The following is a 21,723-nucleotide window of genomic DNA, read 5'->3' on the forward strand; positions in this document are numbered from 1 at the left end:
ACCGAAGAGATTACGTCAACTCTCTCTCCGCCGTGCTGATTGACAGCGCGTCGGGCCAATGAACAAACGCGCGTTTGTGACGTGTGGGTCGCTAAGCCAATGAGAATGCTCAGAAGCCGGAGGGGCGGCACCGTTTCGCTACTCTGACGCCCAACGCTCGGCTCCTGACGCCACACTGCAGGATTTCTAACATGATTCCTGTGCAATGTTCTCCGCACCGCTGTCACTGCAACACCCAGGGTCACCGCGAATAGCGCCGCCTGGCGAAGAGAGAGGCGCGTTGCTCCCGCGTGGGACGCAAATTACTATCTGACCATGTCAAACGCCACACTGGGAGTTTAAATGACACGATTTTAATCCCGGGTGCTGAAATCACGTGGTTTGCAGTTATCTCTGGCGTTGGCAGTTAGAAATGTTAAGATGTTTAAATGCATTAATGTGATAGGAAATTTAGCATGTTTGAGGCATATGGGAAACCTGCACTCCTAAATATATGAATGAATATTTACTGACGTACACACGTTACAAGTAAAATTGTTTTAACTGTCTAATCCAATTGTAGTAGATGGGGGGGGGGGGTTCTGTTAATATGCAGTGTTTACATGTTGAAGTTATAAATCTGAGTCACGCTTTATATTTATCCATGCAGTGTCTATATTGTCTTATTTATGTCAAAACTGTATCTTGAAAAATGTTTTTTTTAAATAACATAAAAACAGAACAATGACCAGATGTGAAATAATGTGCATCATCATTTATTTCAGTTCAAAATTCTAGCTTCCAAAACAGGGAGGTGGTTAAAGGAAATCATTTCCTGTACAGTTAAGGTCAGCAAGGTCAAGTTACAGTGCTGTTGAAAGAGACCATCTTGAGGCGAGATGTCAGTGGTTCTGAAGAACAGTTACAGTAAATGGTGTGCTCGTAACATGTCTTTTCTGATGTTCATGCTACATTCTCATGTTCTGTCCACCTCTAACGATAGAGGGTTATTTGTTCATGAGGCGCTTAGGAGGTTCAGAACTTCAGGCTGTGCACGCGCTAGAACGAGCCAGTCTATGAAAGACAACGGGGGACGTTGGACTAAGAGGAGCAATGAAATCTTTTGGTTACCCACTTCATACTCAAGCAGACACTAATGATTAGTTATGCATTTGTCTTCATGGATGATTGAAGTTCGGAACTTAATTGTTACGCACAAATTGATGATCTTTAGGCTGTGGAAAACCTGTGTACATTAGTTCCTCACCGACGCTGAACTCGGGACTAGTAACTTATCCTGAACATTCAACAGTAAATCATGTATTTAATTCAAACGAGTGTTTAGAAACAGAACAAGAACTAATAAAGAAAAAATAACTTGTCAATGTTTTTGGTTGTGGAAACAATTCTTGCGGCATCAACTAATCCTTGTTAAATATATGTAGATAATTTGATTTATGTATATATTCACAAACCCATGAGAAAAACATGAAAGACTTAACTTTATTATATTTGGACTTAGAACCATGATAATCGTTTCACACAAATAGGGTAAATGCAAATTAAAAAAAAAAAAAAAAAAATCAAACCAGATCTCCTTTTTCCTCTATTCAAAATCTTTTGTGGTTGCTGTTGATGTCATAGGGCGAGAGACAATGAACGTGAAAGATCCCTTAATCATCGGAGCAGGTCAGTTGATGTTAGCATGTGGTCCTCAGCCAGGTCGTCCAGTCTGTTTCTCTCTCATCCAAGTGTGGATCCTCTCCTTCAGTTCAGGGACTGAAGAATAAACAACAAACAGTGAGAAGCCGCCTACTAACCTGCACCTCAGTGATTCCTTCCCAGTAACAGATCCGAGGAAGCCGTTCCCTACGCGAACACACGGTTTAAGACGCGTTACCTGACTCCAGCATGCTCTCCGTGAGAGGCTGCCGGTTGAATGGGTCGGTGGGGGAGTTGAGCAGGTGCCGCAGGATGATGGATCTGTCCATGATGTTCCCGGAGGGCAGAATCACGGGGTCGGTCATAAGAGTGTCCATCAGTGGGTCTGTTGTCACAAAGTTGCAGAAAAACATTTAAAAAGGAATAGTGATTCTCATTGTTCTGCACAGAAAGTTGAGTCGTGCTGCATTTGGGTATTTTGTATACGAGCACCGAGAGCTGCTGCAGGATTTAATTACATTATCAAGGCCTTTGCACCCATTTTCAAGAACTGCGCAATAATTTAAGGGCTGTAAAGCAGTAAATTTATGTCGTGATGTCGTGTCATGAGGCATCACGTGCCCTGTCCAGCCCCGACAGCTGAAAAAACGATAGCGCTTCAATTACCGTGGCTGTCAAAACAGCAGCGAAGAAAATATCAAATATCTCCTCCGGAGCATTGGAAAAAGGGGTGACCTACGCCAAAATGTCACAAGGTACAGTGCGACATGAGAGCTACAAATATAATAGCTGTCGTGGGAAATTTTAAGCGCATAGAAACGTGATACTCCAAACTGCTGCATGGCACACTCCCATCGACTGTGGTGGGTTTGGCTGGCATAACAGCGTATCAAAGGAAGTATGCGGGTCGTGTTCTCTTCCCAGATTATATTAGGCTGGTGGTTATAGGATAGCCCTGCTCTAAGATGCCTATACGACCTCTGTGAGCCGTTGAATCCTCTGTAAATGTCTGGTATTCAACAGTAACACAGGCAGCGGAAGATTCTTTCTGTCTGCACTCGCCAACCTCGACTCAGATCAGAGATCTACATCTCACACCTTTCCTGCTGGGGGGACAAATATTTAGTGATTTATGGCTGTAAAACTTGTAAACACTTTCTGCATGACTATGATTCCTAATTTATTGTCATTATTTCCCATTTGTCCTCAAAGAATTTCATTGAAATTGTCACAGGAAGCTTGTTTGAGGTGTGTGGATAAAGTTACATACATAGAGCTTTACTTTGAAGGACACTGGATCCCAACAAGTGTTTACTGATGATATTAATGACTATAAATTCTAAGTGTTGACTTACTGCACTTATAGGCTTGTGCCAGCTAGACATACCTTTGAACTCATCAGGTGCGTCGCTGTAATCCATTTCAGACTGAGAGTTCTTGGCAACTATTTCCTCCACTTTCTCCAACAACAGTTTGAACTTCTCAATGGCGATGGAGGACTTAATACCGGCCTTCCTCATCTTTGAAATCACTTCTTCAAAGAGCTCGCGGCTGTAGGACCTCTGTACGCATGAGACAAAAGTGATAGATACTGTATAAGGGCAGAGAAGCAAACGACCCCTGTGATCTACCACAACTGCCTGCAGCTCAACTCATGACATGACCCATGCTTCATCTCTGAGAAAACTGATTGGATTTGCTATCAACAATGCCCACCTGGTCATCTGCAATTGCTTTAGCGAAGCGGGCACAGTCTAGCTGCAGGTAGATATCGGTCAGTTGGTCTAAGAGCTTCTTGGGCTCAAACCCGTATTTCTCCGGGTTCTCCACCTTCAGGTCACGACACTTGGGCCCACAGAGCTGTTGGAGGTTGTAGTTCAGCATGGCCGCTAAACGAGGCCCGAGCTCCTAAAAACAAACGTGTGGTTTATTAGATGGAGGAGGCTGTGACGTCTTGCTTCACAAATTCCACAGTAAGATGGGGGCTACTCTGTAAATCACTTACAGGCCTGAGGAAAGGCTTCTGAACCTGCTTGGTGAGGATGTGGAACATATCCACAGTCTCAGTGGCCAGGGCAAGATAGGAGCGAGAAACCCGCTCGTCCTGAGTCAGCTGGGACTGGCGGCTCTGCTGCTGCTCCTGAAATGTTGGCACAGAAATATGACACCATTCTCCTCTGCTCCAGACACCTTGCAGCTCAAAAGTAGGTGAGGTGACGACATTCAACACAATAACCACAGTCCGAGTTTTACCAAAGTAGAGACTGACCCTGGGCAGCTGATCCCACTGCTCCTTATTCCTCATCTCTTCTTGAACCTCGTGAATACGCTTCAGGGACTCCAGACTTTCGTCTAACAGGAAGGTGGTGTCGTTAATCAGCATGTTGATGTATCGCACAAACTGCTTGCCGGAGCTAAAGATGGGAAAGGTGGATGTTAGACTCAAAGTGGCACAGACAATTCAAAGTGCAGTACGCTGTGTCATCACAATAAAACTAACTTGAACTCCTCCAGGAAAGTGCCATGGTGGGCAAGGTTCTGCCAGAGGCTCTTGAAGATAGTGCTGATATGGTACCGTATTGTAAACTTATCGTAGAATTCGCTGGTGGCTCCAGTATGCTCGACATCTGCCCAGTGGAGAGAATAAAAAGCAAGAATATTTATTCTTCTAATATCAGGACTAATTCCTGTTCACTACTAGAGCTCAACAATCACTTGACAGACAGAACCCACCGGTGTAGAACTTCATTAGGGCAGGCACCAGCTGTTTGATGCACAGCGGATGGTTTTCCATCATTTCAGAGAATCGCTGAGTACGAAGCTGTACAGCTGGGTTGGTGACAAATAGCACCTCCACAAGCTTGGCAATAAGATAGGGGTTCCTGATATAGTTCTGGCTGCAGATGAAAACCACCAAAAAGGTGACGATGTCCTGGACACATGGCTCATATAAAACCTGGGGAGAATACCTTCAATAACAGAGAGGAGGGCAATCAGATGGAGAAAATGACTCATGCAGTGTTAGTATATAATTCTAAACTCCCAGGACAGTTTACCAATCAAACTTACTGCACAATAAAAAGCAGAAACTCAGTAACATCTTCAATGTAGAACTCAGGCAGAGCAGCAAAGCTTTTAGGAATCTCAGGGTTCAGAGGCAATGTGATGCTGCGGGAGAACCAATACAGTAGTTTAGCAGTCATGTTTCTGTGTTGCCTCATCTATTCTTAAAAAAACAATAAACATGACAGTGTAACACACTTAGGGTAAGCAGGGTCCACCATGCGAAGAATAAGCTGGATTACTGTGCTGTAGAACTGCAGACATCTGCGTAGTAGGTTCTCATCCAGAAGGCCCATGTCAGCACAAGCTTTGGCTCGGACAAGTTTCTGACAGGACAAAGTCAAACACACTGAGCATCAAAACTAGAAATGTGCCGCAGTCAACACTGCAATACATGTGAGCTTCATAATAAGGATAAAATAGCAGATTTACACAATTAGTTTCGTGTGGCAATTTGTGATATTTTTCCAATATATGTATTTAACTATACATTAGGGTAATAAACACTCAGAGTAGATTAAATCTTCCAGTCTTTGTTAATGAATACATTTTTAAAAGCCTACACAGTATGCAAAATGTACTCAAGAATGAAAACAGTTCCCCTGTATAAAACTTATAAATTGTGTATAAATTGTGTTGGTAAAACAAAAATGAAGTCATTGCTGGGTAACCTTTTCCTGATGTGGCTCAACTCTCTGTGAGAGAACGCAGAACTGACCTTGAGCTGGGTTTTGCATCGCTTCAGCATCTCTCTGTGTCGACTGGCAAGGGGAGAATCTTTCCACTGGCTTTCACTGTTCTTTAACTCTTCTACACTCCTAAAATGGATAACATCCCAAACTGAGCATGCTAGAAATGGAACTCACCATCTGTTTGCAAGTATGCATGTACCTGTTCAGTTCACGGATTGCTCGCAACCTGCCAATATAGCGCCTGCAGCTCGGCAGAATGGACAAATGGTGGGTGTGTAGTGTCAAGAAGAAACACTCAGTGGGGAATTTGGGTTCTGAGAACTTGCGGGGATCTTCATCTGTTCATGTGAAGAAATAAAACAAAGTTACAAATGTAACTACAGTAGTGTGAATCCCAAATGACCATCAGAGTCCCAATTTGTGGGACAACCACTGTTAGGGCCACCATAACAGAGAAAGAGCTGATCCATCCTCTAAATGCATCCTTCAAGGCCTGCACTACAAACAAAAGATCACACTCCTCCCTTCTCTGCCAAATTCCACCTTAAACACAAGCCACTGATCAACAGGACGTGCGGCTCACTGACACACTGCACAGCGGTGGTGGCCACACGGAACACAGTCTTACAAGCAGCCCACCTTCAGCGCTACCTGTACCAAGGGCTTTTCTTGGCTCTCGGATGATGTAATCTCCAAGAAGACGGACACCAGACAATGGCTCCCCACTGTGCCGTTGTCAATCCTCACATCGACGAAATATTGCTCCCAGCTCAAGCATATTGATGTGTTTGCCACATGGGCCATCCTGCTCTGCCTCACTGCACCTCATCCAGAGGGGCAGGCATCTGTGGTGACAGTCTCCTTTTGAGACTGAACAGAGCCAAGAGGGACATCCCTGAGCATTTAGGACCTGTCCCTCCAACGAGGTCAAGGCAACGAGATACTGCCATGATATCTTGAGCTTCCAGCACTTGTGCCACTCAGCTTCTAAGTAGAGCTGTTCAGCCACCTCTGCAGGGGTGCAGCAACAGCAAACCCAGAGGAACCACAGCTGAAATGTACATTAGTTTGCCCAAGAGATGAAGAAAAGTAACAGGTCAACCGACATCCCACTCAGAATAGCCCAAAAACGGTGCAGGAACACTGTAAGGGTGAGGTCTGGCTGTCGTAGTTACACCGTCCAAAGCCACCCTAGCCTCCTAGATATGGGAGGACCTTCAAGCCGAGACCGTAGAGGCGCACGGGCTGCAGCCTCACACCTCGTCATCAGCCTTGTGATCTGCCCGTGGAGGCATTATTAAGCAATGTGTGGAATTGTAGAACCATTGTACCATATGCCAAAGTCTGAAGTCAATCTGTTGTGGTTGACATTTGGAGGTGTATGCCCTCAACCCACCAGCGAAAAGACGCCACGCATCCACGCGCTCAGGAGAGATCGTGGTTGCAGCTACTGGAGGGCAACCGGTCGCTGCTCTGACAGCTGCAGAGCCACCAGCAATGGAGAACACGATACCTGTCCAGGCATGTCAAACTCAGTCCCCGAGGGCCACGATCCTGCCGGGTTTTCTATCCCACTGAATGCATTTTCAGCCTGGTAGGACAGAAAACCCGGCAGGATCGTGGCCCTCGAGGACTGAGTTTGACACATAGACTATTCAGAGCTAAAAGCAACGCCTCTCGCGGTCAGCAGGGATGAAGTAGAACCCATCATTTCAAATACATCAACACGTTAAACAAGCTATCAAAATAATCTGCCAGTGTTTTTTTATTTCACATGAAAGCTAATAATAGGATGATTTATAGAACTCCATTTATATTTATTTAAATCAATTAAAAGCAAAAGCTGCAGGAATACAATATGACTATACAAGAATGAGCTGGACCATCTCTGGGATGTCGAATTCCTTTTTTAAAGCAAATTTAAAGCAAAATGCCAAAATGGCTTCTGTAGCTGCAGTTAGCGAGTTTCTCGAAAGGGAAACGGACGGATGTAATGTTTTTCATTTCATAATTTCTTTTCATAAAAGCAACAGATAAAATTCTCAACATACTCAGCTCAGTAAGCCAGCTTTTGAGCTCCTCCATGGTGGCTTTCAGGCGGGTCTCCTCAGGACTGACAACAAGGCGACAACGTGGGTGGAAAATATAATAAGGGTCCACTGTTTCCAGTTTGATCTTCATACTCAGCTGCTGCAGCACCCATAAAAAGTTGAGCATGAAGCCATCCGTCGATACCAGTTTATCATCAGTCTAAGAGAGCAAATCAGACACAATTACATGGTTTACATTCACATTAAAGGAACATGGACTTGTATTTCAAATTTCAGAATATCAAACCAAAAGTTTGCCAACACATCCACAGACGCATTTATTTACTATCCATTTTAAAAATTTTGAGATAAGAAAATGAAAAACTTACCTGCATCTGAGCTTTCTTCACATTGTAGTTAACTAGAGCTGCCATGTAATTAAGCGCTGACTCGCGCGTTTCTCCATTTAGTAAAATGTTATGGAGCATTTTGAAAAGATCACCCTGAAAAAAAGGCACACAATATTTTCAACATTTACTCATATGCAACAAATGGACAATGAGGATGATACGCACCCTTGCTGATTCCAGGTAGTGCTGCATTGACTGGCTGACAACTCGCGTGTTCTCTATTGTGATGGCTGGACCAGAGAAATACTTCTCTCCTACTTTTGCCTGAGGATGAATTCAATATATACTTTAACAACAGAACTAAGACTATGAATGTCAACACAAATAAGAAGATAACTGACATCGTCCTCTGCAAAGACAGAGAGGCTGAAAAAGGTTCCCAGGTAGGACAGTCTCTGGAGCTCTCTGCCACAGCCAGAACTCAAAGGTTTTGGACACCATAGAGGGAGGGACGTTATCTGAATATTAGAGTCATGATGTCACGTTTTAGGAAAACAATCAGCCGGTTATTCAAAAAAACAGAATGTTGAAAACTTAGAAGAAGGAGCATAATTACCAAACTACAGACTGGATGAGTCTTTCCAAACTTGATTTCACAGAGCTCAGCTAATGCCTGTAAATACAACATGTAGCTAAATAATGGTAACAGATCCAGGAGGCAGAGGCTTCCTCCTTTAATGATTTCCTACAATAATCTTCTTTACAGAAACATTTATAAACATGATTTTCAGAATATTCATGAAATATAACTGGAATAATGCAGGATTTTATTCTCTCCTAAAGGTCTGAATTCTACATTGCCTTACCATGAGAGGGAATTTAAAGTTATCACTGTCAAAGGAACATTCTTTCATGGCCAGTGCCAGTCCATGGAGGATGGGGACAAATATCTGGAAATCACAAAAGAGGTTTTCTAGATGTTTTATGCCATAAACTGTTACATGAAGACTGAAGTTTACTGAATGTGGGCAGTCATAACCTAGCAACAAAGTAAATGTCAAACCATAAATTAATAATTAAAGATATTTGCTTTCCACCTGTCTGAAGACCTCGTCATCCTGGTGTGTAATGCGCACCAGCTCCTGAATGAAGCCGTATGGAAGGTTCCGACACAACATATAAGGTACCAGAAAAGATTGGTGGAGTGGGCTCCTGCACGTGGGACAGAACAGAACAGACAACGCGGTGTTGGAATTGAACAAATACGTGATGTGTCTTTGGTTGAAATGAAAGAGTAGTTGCTATGGTGACTGACATGGGAAAGGAACAGAATGTACCAGCATCCGTAATGACTAAGATTGTGAGCGATGGCGCTCTTACCGAGGCTGGGTCAGGGTGCCTTGCAGGACGATAGCGACGTGAGAAATACACTGAGAGCGAATGTTGCTGAGAAGCTGGCTGACGTTTGGTTGGCTGCACATCTGTGTCGCAAACAAGCGCAGACGAGTCGCACAGGTGGGAATAAAATTTAGTAAAGCTGTTTTAAACCTGGTGTTGGTTTGTTATAAAGGCGGTCACCAACCTTGGGAGCTTTCCTCTCCTCAATGCCAACACTGTCAAATCGCTCGATGAGGTAGTTCAGCATCTCTGTCTCTTTGCACGTTTCAATGGTGAAACGGTCGCTGGGTGAGTCACAGGACACCCCCCCACCACATGCACCGAGACTACAAGGTAAGAGAAAACAGACAAGGACAGAGAGGCGTTATCTTGTATATCAAATCAAACATAACCATAAATGTATGGTTAATAAAGCCACTCTCAAGGGTCCTGCAAGAAACAAACCACTGCATTAGTGAGGCCCCACAGCCGCTCAATTCTGGACCCCTGAATATGAAAAACATCATACATTTTTCAGAGCTGATGGCTTTTAGGCAGGTATTAGGATGTTGCCAACTAGAACCCAGAAACCTGAATTGCTGTTAGTGGTCATACAAAGCACAACCTCACAGAGTAACACATGTTCAAATATAAATCCATTTCAGAACTGCTTCATGCCAGATTAAAACAGCTTGATGATATTGGAGTTCAATATTTTTTCAGTGTTGAGAGACATTTATAACCAGCATTTAAACACCACTGTTTCCATTTCTACCACTCAAGAGTATATTTGGACAAAAGCACTGCTGAAAAAGGTATTTAATACTTACGTCCGTCAAGGCTTTAACAATGCGAAGTTATAGCTAAACCCCTGCTGAGCAAATGTACAGTACAGTAGACTGAAATGTGTTTGTGCATGGTTAGTGGTAAGGCTCACAGAACCACTGCAACATGCAGCGGACTGAGCAAGCACAGACAGGCACGTACACACCCACACCGTGCATCAGTGTGTACCTGGACCCAAACTGAACCCGTGCAAAATCCTCCTCCTCTTCCGAATCTTCGTCACTGCTGCCCTGAGACATGTCAGACAGGGCATGGAACAGGAATGACAAGGGGCTATCAAGACGGGGGGGAAAAAGACAGGGGGGGTGAGGGAAGGAACGAAAGTAACGATGGCGCGCACGCGAGAGGATTGGGGGGGCATAACAAAGATAAAAGTCGACTCTTTTAAAAAGCCACAAGAGGACAAAGATGATGGGATGCTGGAGGTGTGCATGCTTCGAGCCTACTTCTGGTGCCGCTGCTGTTTCTGAAAAATTCATTACTGCCATTTTGTCTGCAGCTTCAACTCACTGTCAGAGGTTTTTTGAACTCTTAACTGAACTGACTGTCACAGTCAGTCACTAAAGCACCAATCCACAGAGGTGCATGTCACATCTTTGCTTAACTATTCAGAAGCAATTCAGCACAATTAGAATTACAATCCAACATCAATAAGAGTTTCGAAAAAGAAGACAATAAATGTGCCTTAATATCAACTACCATGCATGAAGAAATGCCTGTTTTGGAATTTTAATTGGGCAACTGGTGTAGATGAAGCTGCTCTGGTCTAAATCTTGTTTCATATGAGAACCAACTGCATGTAAACTGATGAAAGGAAGTTACACAATAAAATGAATCTGATTTACATTCAAGTTTAAACTCTTCTAATTTCTAAATACTATGCTAGTAATATGTCTGTGTGCAGGTGGACCATAAAGTAGCATGCAACTGGAAGATGAGATACCTAGAGGGTGGGATCCTGGAAGCAAAGGCAGCTGGAAGGGTATTTGATCTGAGAGAGGAGGGCATCACCGGGGGGAATGCAGAGGAATGTGGGTTGTGAGCCCTGGGTGAACTCAAGGAGAGAGGCTGGTGATTCAGTGATGGAGCAGGAACGGGAGTGTTGGGAGGAACTGGAGGCCCCGCTGGACTAGGAAAGGGTCCAGAGACACTGAATCCTCTGTAGCCAGGGCTAGTCGGGGAAGGGGCCGTCCAGGGAGACATGACGGAGTAAGGCCGGTAACGCTGAGAGATGGGCATGGGGGCAGACGCAGCATTCGGAGTGTTTCTTTGACTTGCTGGGGTAGGAGGGCTGGGGGGAACAATGAACTGTGGTGTAGAGGGAGATGGAGGTATGGCGAGGGTGGTGGGGGCAGAGAAAGATGAGGAGGTCCCCCTGCTTGCATCCATGGTCACCGAAAGAGGACTACCACAACCATACAAACTGTGAACAGTATTGATGTTTTGAATATATACACCTGGCAACAAACACTGCAAAAATTCCAATTCTGGTAAAAGCAGATAAGATTCCCCAAAATTGAATAAATTAAATATAACTGGGTGTAGTAGGTGCAGTGTCAGAGCTCAATAAATCATGGTACTTGCCTGGACAGAGAGCTGGCTCCAAAAGACCCTGAACTGGGACCCATGGGACTGCCCCCGTGGCTGGAGGGCTGAACTAATGTCATGCGATGATCGGGAGATTTGGATGCTGTGATTGGTTCAGAAGTGGCGGTTAAGCTGGCGAAAGGGTTGTGAATACGCGACTGTGTAGACATCATTAAGACTTCCATTAGGATCTGGCCTATCAGGTCTTTAAAGTCGGAGTACACTGCAGGAGGGACAAAACCATCGGTCAGGCATAAGTACGAGTCAGGTGGAACGCACAAAGAGAGACAGCATGGGGTGACACCAACCATCTTTAGGGTTCTGATGGAACTCTATGGCCAGTGAAGGCAGATAGATAACATCTCTATCCTGCTCCTTCCATGACACACGGAGGATCCTACAAATAAGCTGCAGGGCTTGTTCCTCTGACACATCCGTGTTTGAAGAGGTTTCCTGAGGTGGAAGAAGCCAGACCGCAGTGAGATTTAATGCAAATGTACATGCAAAATAGATCGTCCTACTGTCATTCTGACATTTACAACTAATCTCCCAACTAGGAAGTCTGGCCTGCCAGAAAATAATGAAACTAAAAGTAAGAGCAGCGTGGAAAGTCCCCAACCAACTTCTCTGTACATAACAACAGACCATTAAAAACTCAAAAAGACAGGTTAAACATGACTCTTCTGTGTGGTGTTGGGTTCCAGTTTTGACCTTTACCTTTTCAGTCAGGTTTCTCTTCTCCCTGCGATCACTGTCCTCCACCTCCATGTTCTCTATCCCTGAGTCCACATCCACCTGGGACATGCTGGAATAAAACAGAGCGCGACTCTACATCATGTGTACAGAGCAGGGCAGGTAGCAGTTTATGACGCGTTAACTTCAGCTGAAACTGTAAAACACGCGGCTACATGACTTTTGATGCGCTTCTCCCTGAGAATCACAGCTCTTCCTTTCTTTGCAACGAGCTGACATCTCGACATGCCACTGAACAACAGGTACCTCTTTTCGCAGGAGGCAGTGTCGATGTCCATGCTCTGGGACCGTGACAAACTCTGGGATTGCGTCTCGAGGCTGTTGGAGGGGGAGCTGGAGAGGGAGCTGACGCCCTCGCTGCTCTGACTGCCGTATGCCACACCTGTCAAAGAAAAAATCCACCTATATTTTAACGGAAGGCTTGTATATCAACAGCAGTACCTCTGCATAAACAATTTCAGGGAAAAGTCAATGTAGCCATTTATAGTTGACCTGTATTTTGAACCATAGAAAATTAAAAGCAAGCATTTCCTTCATGCAGTAAACTTACAGCAAAATCAAAAGGCGGCGTATTTATATCTCAATTTCCTGCCTACAGGTCATAAACATAGACTCTAATCTTTAATTACGAGGTTATAAAGATATTTAAAATCGAAAGCGACTAAGGGCTAAAAAAAAACAACTCTGCTACAACAACCTGACCGTGTTAAGTTAAAGACACGCTGGATTCACAAAAGAAACACTTCAATGACAATGTGCACGTATCTTTTGGCCTGATGTGGTTCTTACCAGCGGTGCCTACTGGGGATGTGGCGGGGGTGCCGCTGTGGACGTTGAGTCCCAAAGACTGAGAGGCTGCTGGTAACGGCTGGCTGGTGGCACCTGAGGGTCCAGGGAGGGGTCCAGGTGGGGTCTCTCTCTGTGGGGACGTCAGGGGCGTGCTGAGGGGGGTGCTGGGCTGGGACGTCTGTCCACCTGCCAGTCGCGCAAGTCTCCTTCGACGAATCTTGAACACAAATGACAGCAGATATACATTATAAAGGGGGTAGTATGGAAGCCCTATAGGCCCAACTACCACTTGGAGATTATTTAAACTATTCGTGAAGGCTGTATCAAAAAAGAAATAAATAAATCAGAAATAAAAGGAACAAGTTGAACTGTATGACACAGATTATAATGATTGATCATTAATCGGTTTCATGTCGAAAAAAGAAAAGAAATAAAAAAAACAGACGAGAGCCTACACGAAGAAGCTTCTGAAAACTCCAAGTTTTAATGATTCTTAACGAGATGACAATGTATAAAGGAGATTAATGGGGGAAATTGCAATGAATTACAGTATGGAGAGCAAAAGCGCAACAGTCTCTGCGGCCCACTTTAACGCACAATGGTGGCCCGGTGGGTTTTTATGCTGAGTCGTCTCACAGGCTAATTTCTGTTAGCAAAACAATGTTAGCAACTGCCAGCCAGCTCGTAGCAAATTAGAAAGTCTACAAAGCATGATAACTGGTGTTCACTAACAATCAACAGGGCGCATTGACTTGATATAATGCCATTTATAGGGAGTCAACGTTGTCCCTGAACCGGATTATTGCCGAGGTTCTGACACTACTTTAGCAGGTTAGCATTGAGCACCGGCTAAATAAATTAATGCTGTCAAAACCGTATGACAAAGTTATGTGAATATATTCGTTTTAGTGAATGAAAACATGGGTTGTTCTAACTGGCACACAACCAACCATGCCGGTGATGCGCTCGCCGTGAAATTTATTTGGGGATTTGAAAAATGCTATCTATGCTATCGTACTATTAGCTTTACAGCAAGCTCCCTACTAGCGGGGCCATTTAAATGGATGTCAAATGAAATAAAATACATTTGTACTCACGCGTATTCATTGTAAATGTTAGAATAAATAGCAATACTTCTCGGCACGCATTCTATGTCATTTTCGAGTATCATCTTACCTCATCTGCGCTCAATTCCTCCATCGTAGCTAAGTTAACTAGCTATTTCACTTCCAATGCCTTCACTGTGTGCCAGCCAGAGCCAGCTAGCTAGCGTTTTTCGAACTAAATATGCATTGTCTAAATTATTCTGGAAGTGTCAGTCTAAATTGCACTACAAATAAACATAGGACGACAGATTGCGGTGGATGTGAGATATTGTTCCCCTAAAAAGCCTGTCGTTCGCTTGATTTCAACCTTGAAACAAAAAGAAAAGTAGGTAACTGTTACACGTCAAAATACAACAGCGGCCATTTTGGTTCTGCAAAATGTCACGTGATTCCGGGGACGGCGCATCTTGTACATTAGATGCAGTGACAGGCTGCCGTGTCATACCGTAAGAAATCCTAAATATAGTAAATATTCAAAAACAAAACACTGGACTTATGATTTCTTTTAAAACGTTTTATCGTGCAAAGTCCACAACACACTTCAGGAATGCAAAGGAACAGTTAGGGTTAGGGGTTGCAGTTAGGGAGGTTAGAGATTTCTCTCATCAAACCTGCTCTGACAAACGACTTTTCAGCTGGCTGACAGAAAACAACACCGAATGTTCAGTTAATTCTAAAGAACACAGACCTATATATACACATTAAAATCACCTCGTCTTGATTGCATCCAAAGCAGCTGTGTTCTATGAGCACATTGACAGGGAACCTCTGGTGGGGCCTCTGTTCTGCACCATTCCCATCATTACTGGCTGTTTTTTCAGTTCACAGATGAAGCTTTTAGTCCTTTCAGGATGATGCTGGAGGAGGATTTTACACTGGTGCATGTGACAACTGCACCAATGTTCGGATGCAGAGACTTCCAGGACGACATGACGGCAACGTGAGATGACACTGGGTTTAATGTGGCCAATTGATGTACAGTCTCAAAGTAAAGTACTGGCACTTTCCGGAGGGGTTTATTCAAATTCCAAATCCCATTAACTCCTCTTCACTCATTCACTTTCTTTTTGAAAACCTGTTTGCAGACTTCTCCTTCACAGAACAGCTCCTTTAAGCAACAAGAATACGGAACATTACACAACAGGCCTCCACAGTGCATGTCGGCTGGATTCATTCTTCTGTAATCTTACATACTCTTGTCTTACCAGGTGCAGCTTGTCTTCTTCCATCCAGTGAGTCCAACCTCGGCACTTTTTCTCCCCAACCTGCTCACACACCATTTTCTTGCCGTGCCATGTCACCATTGACTGTTGCAGATAACAATAGAACCAAATAAACAGGAGATCCACAATGTTCCCCCAACATTTGCCTGGAATTCCATCTTCACCTTAACGTGTCTGTTGTCCAGCCCTTCTGTGAACTCCTGGAACTCTTGACCCACCCTGAAAGTGGTGGCATAGTTACGGAAGGTACTGCAAGTTTTGATGATGTACCGATCTTCCTGCTGCTCGATGACCTTCTTCAGTTTCAACCTCAGAGCGATCTTACGTAAGTACAGGTTAATGCCTGGGGAGTTCGCAGAGGTTCCCATTTAAATTAACAGAAGACAAACTTTTCCACCAGCATTCTCTGTGTCAACACAAACAGCTACACAGAGGAGAACAATCCCCTTCTGGTACTCACCACAAGGGTAAACATTATTTGTGCATGTATTTCACAGCACTGGTAAATAACACACAGATGCCTTAAGTCCTCCTGCACAGATGCAACGTATGAAACAAAATCTGACAACTTACCAAGTGCATTCATGTAGCCTTCAAAGTTGACATTGCTGATTATTTCCCAACTACCACAAAAGCTGTCCGGCATCTTTGAGGGTAAAATACGATCCTCAAAATGCAGGGTTGATGAAAACAGGTTGTCGTCCGGGAAATGTGGAATTACAAATGCATAGGGGCCTCATCTGAGAGGCTGTCTTGTGTGGAGGGAGGAACCCTTCTCATCATTGCTGAGAAGTAGAGAAGGACGAGTCCAACTGGTCTCACCCTTCTATAAACCATGATTAATTGCAAAGAAATGTGTTGAAATGATTGAACAATGTTTGCGGGACTGCATATTTAACTGGTGGGTAGAATTGTGTGGAAAACCTGCAATTAAGTTACCTCAATAAAGTAGATTTTGTTCCCCTGTTAAGGCTGCCAGATGAGCAAAAGGAGGTAAACACATTGGTGTCACTAACACAGGAAGAATGACGCAAATGAACAAAAATGACTGTTTTTGTTAATTTATTTCCGACTAGAGGAGGGCAAAAGGTGAGACTTTGCAGAAAAAAGTGACCAAAGGTCTGTTTAAATTTTCGCTCTGTGTGCCAACGGTTAGCTTGAGCGACTATTATTAGAGCACAGGACGTGAACTGTCGACGACACAGAAACGACAGGAGCGCTCTGGAGAAGAACACACACGGTTTGGTTTATTTCACTCAATACAAACAGCACCACAACTCTCAAACTGTCAGCATTTAAACACAAATCCCCCAAAATCCTTTGTTTAGCTTCGTCAGCATCATGAAGAGGAACCAGATAAAACATCCAATACACAAGACTTAAATATTTTTCTGCTGCAATGAAATCAAATTGATCTTCTAATATAAAAATTCAAGCTGCTCCTGAATTATTGTATTTTCTAAAAAGTCCTTTACATTCAGGCTAACATTATGTAAAAACAGCATTTGCATAACAGGCACTATTGGAAGCATAAATAAAGGTGAGTGTGTGTGTCTGTATGTGTGTTTGTGTGAGTGTGTGTGCAATTGTGCGTGAACCTGTGCGAGAAAAAGAAAATGTAAACAGTGGTACGTGTTCTACTACTCAGATTATCTGCATTGCTCAGTCTAATCTTTGACTAAAGGCCGTTTTAGACCACAACTGGATCTACATTTGTGTGGCATCCTGATAAAAATGCAGAATTTAGAGCACTGACGTCCCCTCTTTAGCTGGAGGAAGCACCCGTGTACCTCTGCAGGGGGGCGAGAATCACATCTGCATTTTTCTGCTCAGTATCAGAGTTGTAGAGTTGGTGCTCTTGTATGTATTGGACCACGTCGTCCGGCAGCAGGTACCTGACACTCTGGCCGCGGCGGAGCGCCTGCCGCACGTGCGTGGCTGAGATCTCATTGGTCACCCACTCCGGGACCACGTGGATGTTCTTACGGTACTTCCACAGCAGGTCTGATTGGTGTATGAACTTGTACGGGTCGCTGCCGCTACGGGTGATGCAGACCAAACCGTAACGGCCCAGGATTTCAGCGATGTCGTCCTGCTTCCATAGGTTGGGAATGACAAAGGACTCAAGGACGTCCGCTCCGCACAGCATCATGAGCTGAGGACACTCTAGGCATGAAGAAAGAAGCTTAGAGAGAAAAAACAGGAACCAGCAGGAGAGTTTCACTGTTGTTCACAAGTGTGTTGTGCAACCAGGCGGGATAGTTAGTCATGTGATCACTGTTCATGTTGAAGAGGCTCACCTCTCACTTTCTCACATTCTGCTGTTGTCAAAAGCCACCCGCAACAACATTTCAGTATATTTAAATCAAAAATCAACCATTCTGTGCTCGTGCAGGACCTACCTCTGATTTTTAGATGAGTTGTACCCTCCAAATAGCGCCTCTTTTTGGCATACCTGACCGTGTCCACATCGTCTTCATTCTGCTCTGCAGCCATCTGTTCCTCATAGTGATGCCTTGGTGGATACAAAGAAGATTAACATGGCATCCTATGGTCAGATTCGGTTTTTTTATTTTTTAATAATGCATGACATTGTAGCAGGTGATCTATCATCATCCCTGGATGTGTGTCAATTCTGCCTCATGGACACTTGCATGTGTTTGTGTGCCCACTGTGACGACTGATAGCACAGCTGCAATTGGAATGTGTGGGTGTGTATGAAATGTAAAGAATGTAAATGTTGATCTGTGTAGAAGTGACTGGGTGTGGGTGTGTGTGTGTGTGTGTGTGTGTGTGTGTGTGTGTGTCTGCACACATGTCTGGGTGTAGGAATGTGTAAAAAAAAAATAAAAAAAAATACGGGATGCAACCAAATGGAAGAAACACAATGAAACACTGCAACATTTCCTTGAATCAGCACCAAGACTGGCATGAAAATCATCAAATTACCGGATGACTTTTAGCGTCTCCACCCACTCTGGCTGCAAACACTCCCAAGAATCCACTGTGATCCACTGTGAGTTCTCTGTGGCCAGTCTGGCCATCTCCACACGGTGGCAGGCCTCAATCAATCCCTTCTTCTTATAGCCGTCACTCACTGGGGAGATAATGCCCTTAATCACGCTGTACCGACCTACAGGAAGAGAAGTGAGGAGTTCATCACAGAAACATTTTAATTGTCAACTCAAAAATTCAAAATTCTAAAATTTGTAATTGAATATAGTATTGGTGACATTGATATCATTTAAATTTTGGAGAGGAAACACTCCTGGTTGCAGCTGCGTGCAGCCTGTGTTACACCATGATGTATACAATGTCGAAATAAAGCTTTTTTTTTTCTATAAGAACATCGGAAACAAATGATTAAAATGCAAACAGTGACAAAAAATATCTGTTTTTCTTGCTGGAACACAAATCTCCCACAAAAGTCCTTGGAAGCAGAAGGTTCTGCAAGATTTCTTTATTTTAAAAATAATAACTCTGAAGGTCGGCATATAAGCAACCACTCAACAAGATGATTCACAAATTCTTTTGTTGGTGCTGATGTGAGAAGATGAGTGTCCATCAAACACTAGGTGGAGTCTGACGCCCACAATACTCCATTTTGGCCTCATTAGACTATTGAACCCGTTCTGAGACATGTTCCCTTTAAGGCTTTTAAAGGAGCTAAACCATCTTTTACAAACCTGTGTCCTCCAGATGATCTCGGGCGAGTTCAAACATCCGTAGATGCATATTGGTAATGGGGTTGAAGGAACCACAGGCCAGCAGGACCACTTTGGACATGTTCTGACCCTCCATCTCTCATTATGGAGGTAGGCTTACCTGACATAAGGTGAAAAACATTTATCAAAACATATGTGATTGATCACAACAGTGCAGAATTGTATGGCATGTAATCTAAATCTGTTGTGCAACAATATCACATGCGTACTGAATCTCGCTTCAATCATTTATAACGTAATTTATAAAGTAATTTGACCTGATAACAAAAGTTTAAGTAGCATCGAGCATAGATTAAATGTAAAGTTTTATGGGAAGGAATGCATAAATAATGCTTATAATACCTGAAGGATCAGAGGATATTTGCTTTAGTTTTGTTTTTAACGTAAAGCGTTTTGGTGTCGTTACATCGAGAAATCTTATTGGACGGATCCGACCCGGAAGTAGAGAGCCGCACCCACCGCTGCGAGTTGCGTTCACGAACACCAGTCGAAAAAAGCCTCGACTGGCTTTAAAGACCCACTGATGACGTTAAAAGGTTGTTAGTTTTCAGAAGGAATTGGTAGTTTACTTAAATGAAACCTCTTTTCGCTGAATTTTCAAACATTTAACCTGTCAATCGACTGTGGAAGGCGGTGAGCTGTTTTTCCATTGCTTGGTAGCTAGCCTGTGAGCTATATGAATAGTGTCTGGAATCAGTTTAATCCACCGTTTATAGTAGGCGTATCGTCTAATATCGAACATTTTATATTGCTACTAGCTCCACCCTGCAAAGAAAATCGGATTATGTTGGAGTCTTGCTAGATTGGTTTAAGTTAAATAGCAGTATCGGAGTCAGCTTTATTTATTTGAGTAAGTTTGAATTTGACCGACATATTTTGCTGTAAGATTTTTCTACAACATACCGCCGAGAAAATACGAGTTAATCGAGGGTATGACGTACCATATGGTCGTGTTTATCTGATTTTTCTTGTGTTGTCAGAGTTTTGTAACTGCGACTTAGAAAATGGCTTCCCGTGGGAAATCCGAAACTGGAAAATTGAGGCAAAATTTGGAAGAGCAGCTCGACAGATTGATGCAACAGTTGCAGGACCTGGAAGAATGCAGGTAAAAATGTCCATTTAACACTAGCAGGTCCCTTTTGACATCCCGATGAGCGAGTCCACTCCAAAAATGCCTGTGTAGGCCTATGAAGGTTAATTTCCAGTTCGCTTCCATTGTGTATTCTCAGAGAGGAGCTGGATGAGGAGGAATATGAGGAGACAAAGAAGGAAACGCTGGAGCAGCTGCATGAAATCAATGACTCCCTGAAGAAGATCATGACAGGAGACATGACACTTGTGGATGAACTCAGTGGAATGCAGCTGGTACGAGATGAAGACCTACAGCTACAATTCAGAATGAGTGTCGTTTGTTGAACCCATCCCAAAATATGCCAGCCTAGAAATTACCTCCTGCACATTCTCCTCTAATGTGTTTTCCAGGCAATTCAGGCTGCCATTAGCCAAGCGTTCAAAACCCCAGAAGTGATTAGACTCTTTGCTAAGAAGCAGCCAGGGCAGCTGAGGACCAGACTAGCAGAGGTGTGTAAATGTGCACGCAGAGCGTGTTTTGTTACTCTGTTCCTGCGCAGCACTGGTATCTCCGCCTGCTTGGCCAAAATTTGTGTCTCATTTTGTGCAGATGGACCGAGACGTCATCGTGGGAAAGCTGCCGAGAGACGTGTACACGCAGCAGAAAATGGAAATCCTCACAGCCCTGAGGAAACTGGGAGAGAAGGTGACCTCACCCACAGCTCACTCGCTGATGGTCGTCCTGGGCCGACTCGAAATTAGCTGTATAAATATGATCACACGTCAGAAGGAGCTGCGTGTCGGAAGGCTTTAATAACACTCTGGTCCTTTTGCTTCCCGACAGCTGACTGCAGACGACGAGGCGTTTCTCTCGGAAAACGCTACAGCTACTCTCAGCCAGTTTGAGAAAGTGACGCCAAACTTGGGTAAGAGCAACGATACGCATGCACTGATGCGCTGATGCTTTTTTTTGGACTAATCCAGTCTTACTTTTTCCTGCTGTTTTAGGTTCTGAAGACAAAATTATGGCTTTAGCGAGTTCTGGAGTGAAAACCAAGGCGTAATCATTCTGCCAAATACTGATTTTAACCGTCACGATGAAAAATCAAACGTGCCAACCGATTTTTGAAATTGTAAATACCTGGTCTAACTTTAGGTGTTGCAGTAGATGCTATCACTTTTTAACAGCCTTGTTTTTATATGCCAGCTTTTGTAAATGTCTTGTATTTTCCTATTAGTTGTAAAATTGTATAAGTCCATGCATGTGATGTGTATATAGACATGTGAATGTTGGCGCCAACGATACTGTGATGCATACAAGAAATCCCTCACAGAAATCAGGTGTGTGTCTCTGTGTGTGTGTGTGTGTGTGTGTTGGGATTTTAGATACTGTATATAAAAAATGAGCAGTGGAGCAGAAATAACAGCCTCGTGGCATCAAAAAATAGAAACATGGCAGAACAGTAAAAA

The 21,723-nt window shown here is 43.7% G+C and overlaps 4 protein-coding genes across 10 annotated transcripts; 1 reads left to right on the forward strand and 3 right to left on the reverse strand.

Annotated features, from left to right (window-relative positions):
* Positions 1-739: 739 nt before the first annotated feature.
* ube4b (ubiquitination factor E4B, UFD2 homolog (S. cerevisiae)) lies at positions 740-14,615 on the reverse strand. 3 transcript variants are annotated; one of them, XM_029833366.1, is made up of 29 exons: positions 14,305-14,615; positions 13,129-13,345; positions 12,586-12,721; positions 12,304-12,391; positions 11,895-12,039; positions 11,584-11,809; positions 10,943-11,422; positions 10,168-10,272; positions 9,359-9,500; positions 9,157-9,257; positions 8,874-8,988; positions 8,643-8,726; positions 8,393-8,449; positions 8,178-8,294; positions 8,002-8,100; positions 7,816-7,929; positions 7,448-7,646; positions 5,596-5,734; positions 5,423-5,522; positions 4,903-5,030; positions 4,711-4,809; positions 4,375-4,610; positions 4,142-4,268; positions 3,911-4,055; positions 3,647-3,781; positions 3,358-3,549; positions 3,029-3,203; positions 1,880-2,026; positions 740-1,758 (listed from the first exon to the last, which is right to left on the reverse strand). In XM_029833366.1, the coding sequence occupies exons 1-29, from the start codon at positions 14,326-14,328 to the stop codon at positions 1,694-1,696; spliced, it is 4,137 nt and encodes a 1,378-aa protein (XP_029689226.1). In that variant the 5' UTR covers positions 14,329-14,615; the 3' UTR covers positions 740-1,693. The 3 variants fall into 3 exon arrangements, with proteins under 3 accessions (XP_029689226.1, XP_029689227.1, XP_011620291.1); XM_029833367.1 differs by lacking the exon at positions 10,168-10,272; XM_011621989.2 differs by lacking the exons at positions 10,168-10,272; positions 10,943-11,422.
* A 122-nt stretch (positions 14,616-14,737) lies between these two features.
* Positions 14,738-16,165, reverse strand: rbp7a (retinol binding protein 7a, cellular). Its single transcript, XM_011621981.2, has 4 exons — positions 16,031-16,165; positions 15,622-15,800; positions 15,440-15,541; positions 14,738-15,342 (listed from the first exon to the last, which is right to left on the reverse strand). The coding sequence occupies exons 1-4, from the start codon at positions 16,101-16,103 to the stop codon at positions 15,283-15,285; spliced, it is 414 nt and encodes a 137-aa protein (XP_011620283.1). The 5' UTR covers positions 16,104-16,165; the 3' UTR covers positions 14,738-15,282.
* Positions 16,166-16,679: 514 nt separating this feature from the next.
* On the reverse strand, positions 16,680-20,254 carry nmnat1 (nicotinamide nucleotide adenylyltransferase 1). 2 transcript variants are annotated; one of them, XM_011621984.2, is made up of 5 exons: positions 20,124-20,254; positions 19,144-19,282; positions 18,407-18,590; positions 17,860-17,972; positions 16,680-17,623 (listed from the first exon to the last, which is right to left on the reverse strand). In XM_011621984.2, exons 2-5 carry the CDS (start codon positions 19,256-19,258, stop codon positions 17,223-17,225), a joined length of 813 nt encoding a protein of 270 aa, XP_011620286.2. In that variant the 5' UTR covers positions 19,259-19,282; positions 20,124-20,254; the 3' UTR covers positions 16,680-17,222. The 2 variants fall into 2 exon arrangements, with proteins under 2 accessions (XP_011620286.2, XP_011620285.2); XM_011621983.2 differs by lacking the exon at positions 20,124-20,254 and adding an exon at positions 19,525-19,664.
* Positions 19,251-21,590, forward strand: lzic (leucine zipper and CTNNBIP1 domain containing). 4 transcript variants are annotated; one of them, XM_011621988.2, is made up of 7 exons: positions 19,251-19,272; positions 20,163-20,287; positions 20,412-20,547; positions 20,665-20,763; positions 20,864-20,959; positions 21,098-21,179; positions 21,262-21,590. In XM_011621988.2, exons 2-7 carry the CDS (start codon positions 20,187-20,189, stop codon positions 21,315-21,317), a joined length of 570 nt encoding a protein of 189 aa, XP_011620290.1. In that variant the 5' UTR covers positions 19,251-19,272; positions 20,163-20,186; the 3' UTR covers positions 21,318-21,590. The 4 variants fall into 4 exon arrangements, with proteins under 4 accessions (XP_011620290.1, XP_011620289.1, XP_003963172.1 ...); XM_011621987.2 differs by lacking the exon at positions 19,251-19,272 and adding an exon at positions 19,599-19,718; XM_003963123.3 differs by lacking the exon at positions 19,251-19,272 and adding an exon at positions 19,644-19,815.
* Positions 21,591-21,723: the final 133 nt, after the last annotated feature.

The sequence above is a fragment of the Takifugu rubripes genome, chromosome 3 (genome assembly GCF_901000725.2).
Source record: "Takifugu rubripes chromosome 3, fTakRub1.2, whole genome shotgun sequence".
Classification (NCBI taxonomy): domain Eukaryota; kingdom Metazoa; phylum Chordata; class Actinopteri; order Tetraodontiformes; family Tetraodontidae; genus Takifugu; species Takifugu rubripes.

Bases quoted from the DNA above. Each gene is read 5' to 3' on its own strand.
- rbp7a (XM_011621981.2), bottom strand. From the start codon at position 16,103: ATGCCGGACAGCTTTTGTGGTAGTTGGGAAATAATCAGCAATGTCAAC. The intron at 15,801-16,030 runs GTAAGTTGTCAG...CGAACTCCCCAG, and splicing joins AGGCTACATGAATGCACTTG to GCATTAACCTGTACTTACGT. The intron at 15,542-15,621 runs GTGAAGATGGAA...TATCTGCAACAG, and splicing joins TGGACAACAGACACGTTAAG to TCAATGGTGACATGGCACGG.
- nmnat1 (XM_011621984.2), bottom strand. From the start codon at position 19,258: ATGGAGGGTCAGAACATGTCCAAAGTGGTCCTGCTGGCCTGTGGTTCC. The intron at 17,973-18,406 runs GTAATTTGATGA...GTATCCACCAAG, and splicing joins GAGACGCTAAAAGTCATCCG to GCATCACTATGAGGAACAGA. The intron at 17,624-17,859 runs GTAGGTCCTGCA...CTTCATGCCTAG, and splicing joins AACTCATCTAAAAATCAGAG to AGTGTCCTCAGCTCATGATG.
- lzic (XM_011621988.2), top strand. From the start codon at position 20,187: ATGGCTTCCCGTGGGAAATCCGAAACTGGAAAATTGAGGCAAAATTTG. The intron at 20,548-20,664 runs GTACGAGATGAA...TGTGTTTTCCAG, and splicing joins AACTCAGTGGAATGCAGCTG to GCAATTCAGGCTGCCATTAG. The intron at 20,764-20,863 runs GTGTGTAAATGT...CATTTTGTGCAG, and splicing joins TGAGGACCAGACTAGCAGAG to ATGGACCGAGACGTCATCGT.
- ube4b (XM_029833366.1), bottom strand. From the start codon at position 14,328: ATGGAGGAATTGAGCGCAGATGAG. The intron at 3,782-3,910 runs GTCAGTCTCTAC...CCAACATTTCAG, and splicing joins AGTGGGATCAGCTGCCCAGG to GAGCAGCAGCAGAGCCGCCA. The intron at 3,550-3,646 runs GTAAGTGATTTA...GTTTGTTTTTAG, and splicing joins AGAAGCCTTTCCTCAGGCCT to GAGCTCGGGCCTCGTTTAGC.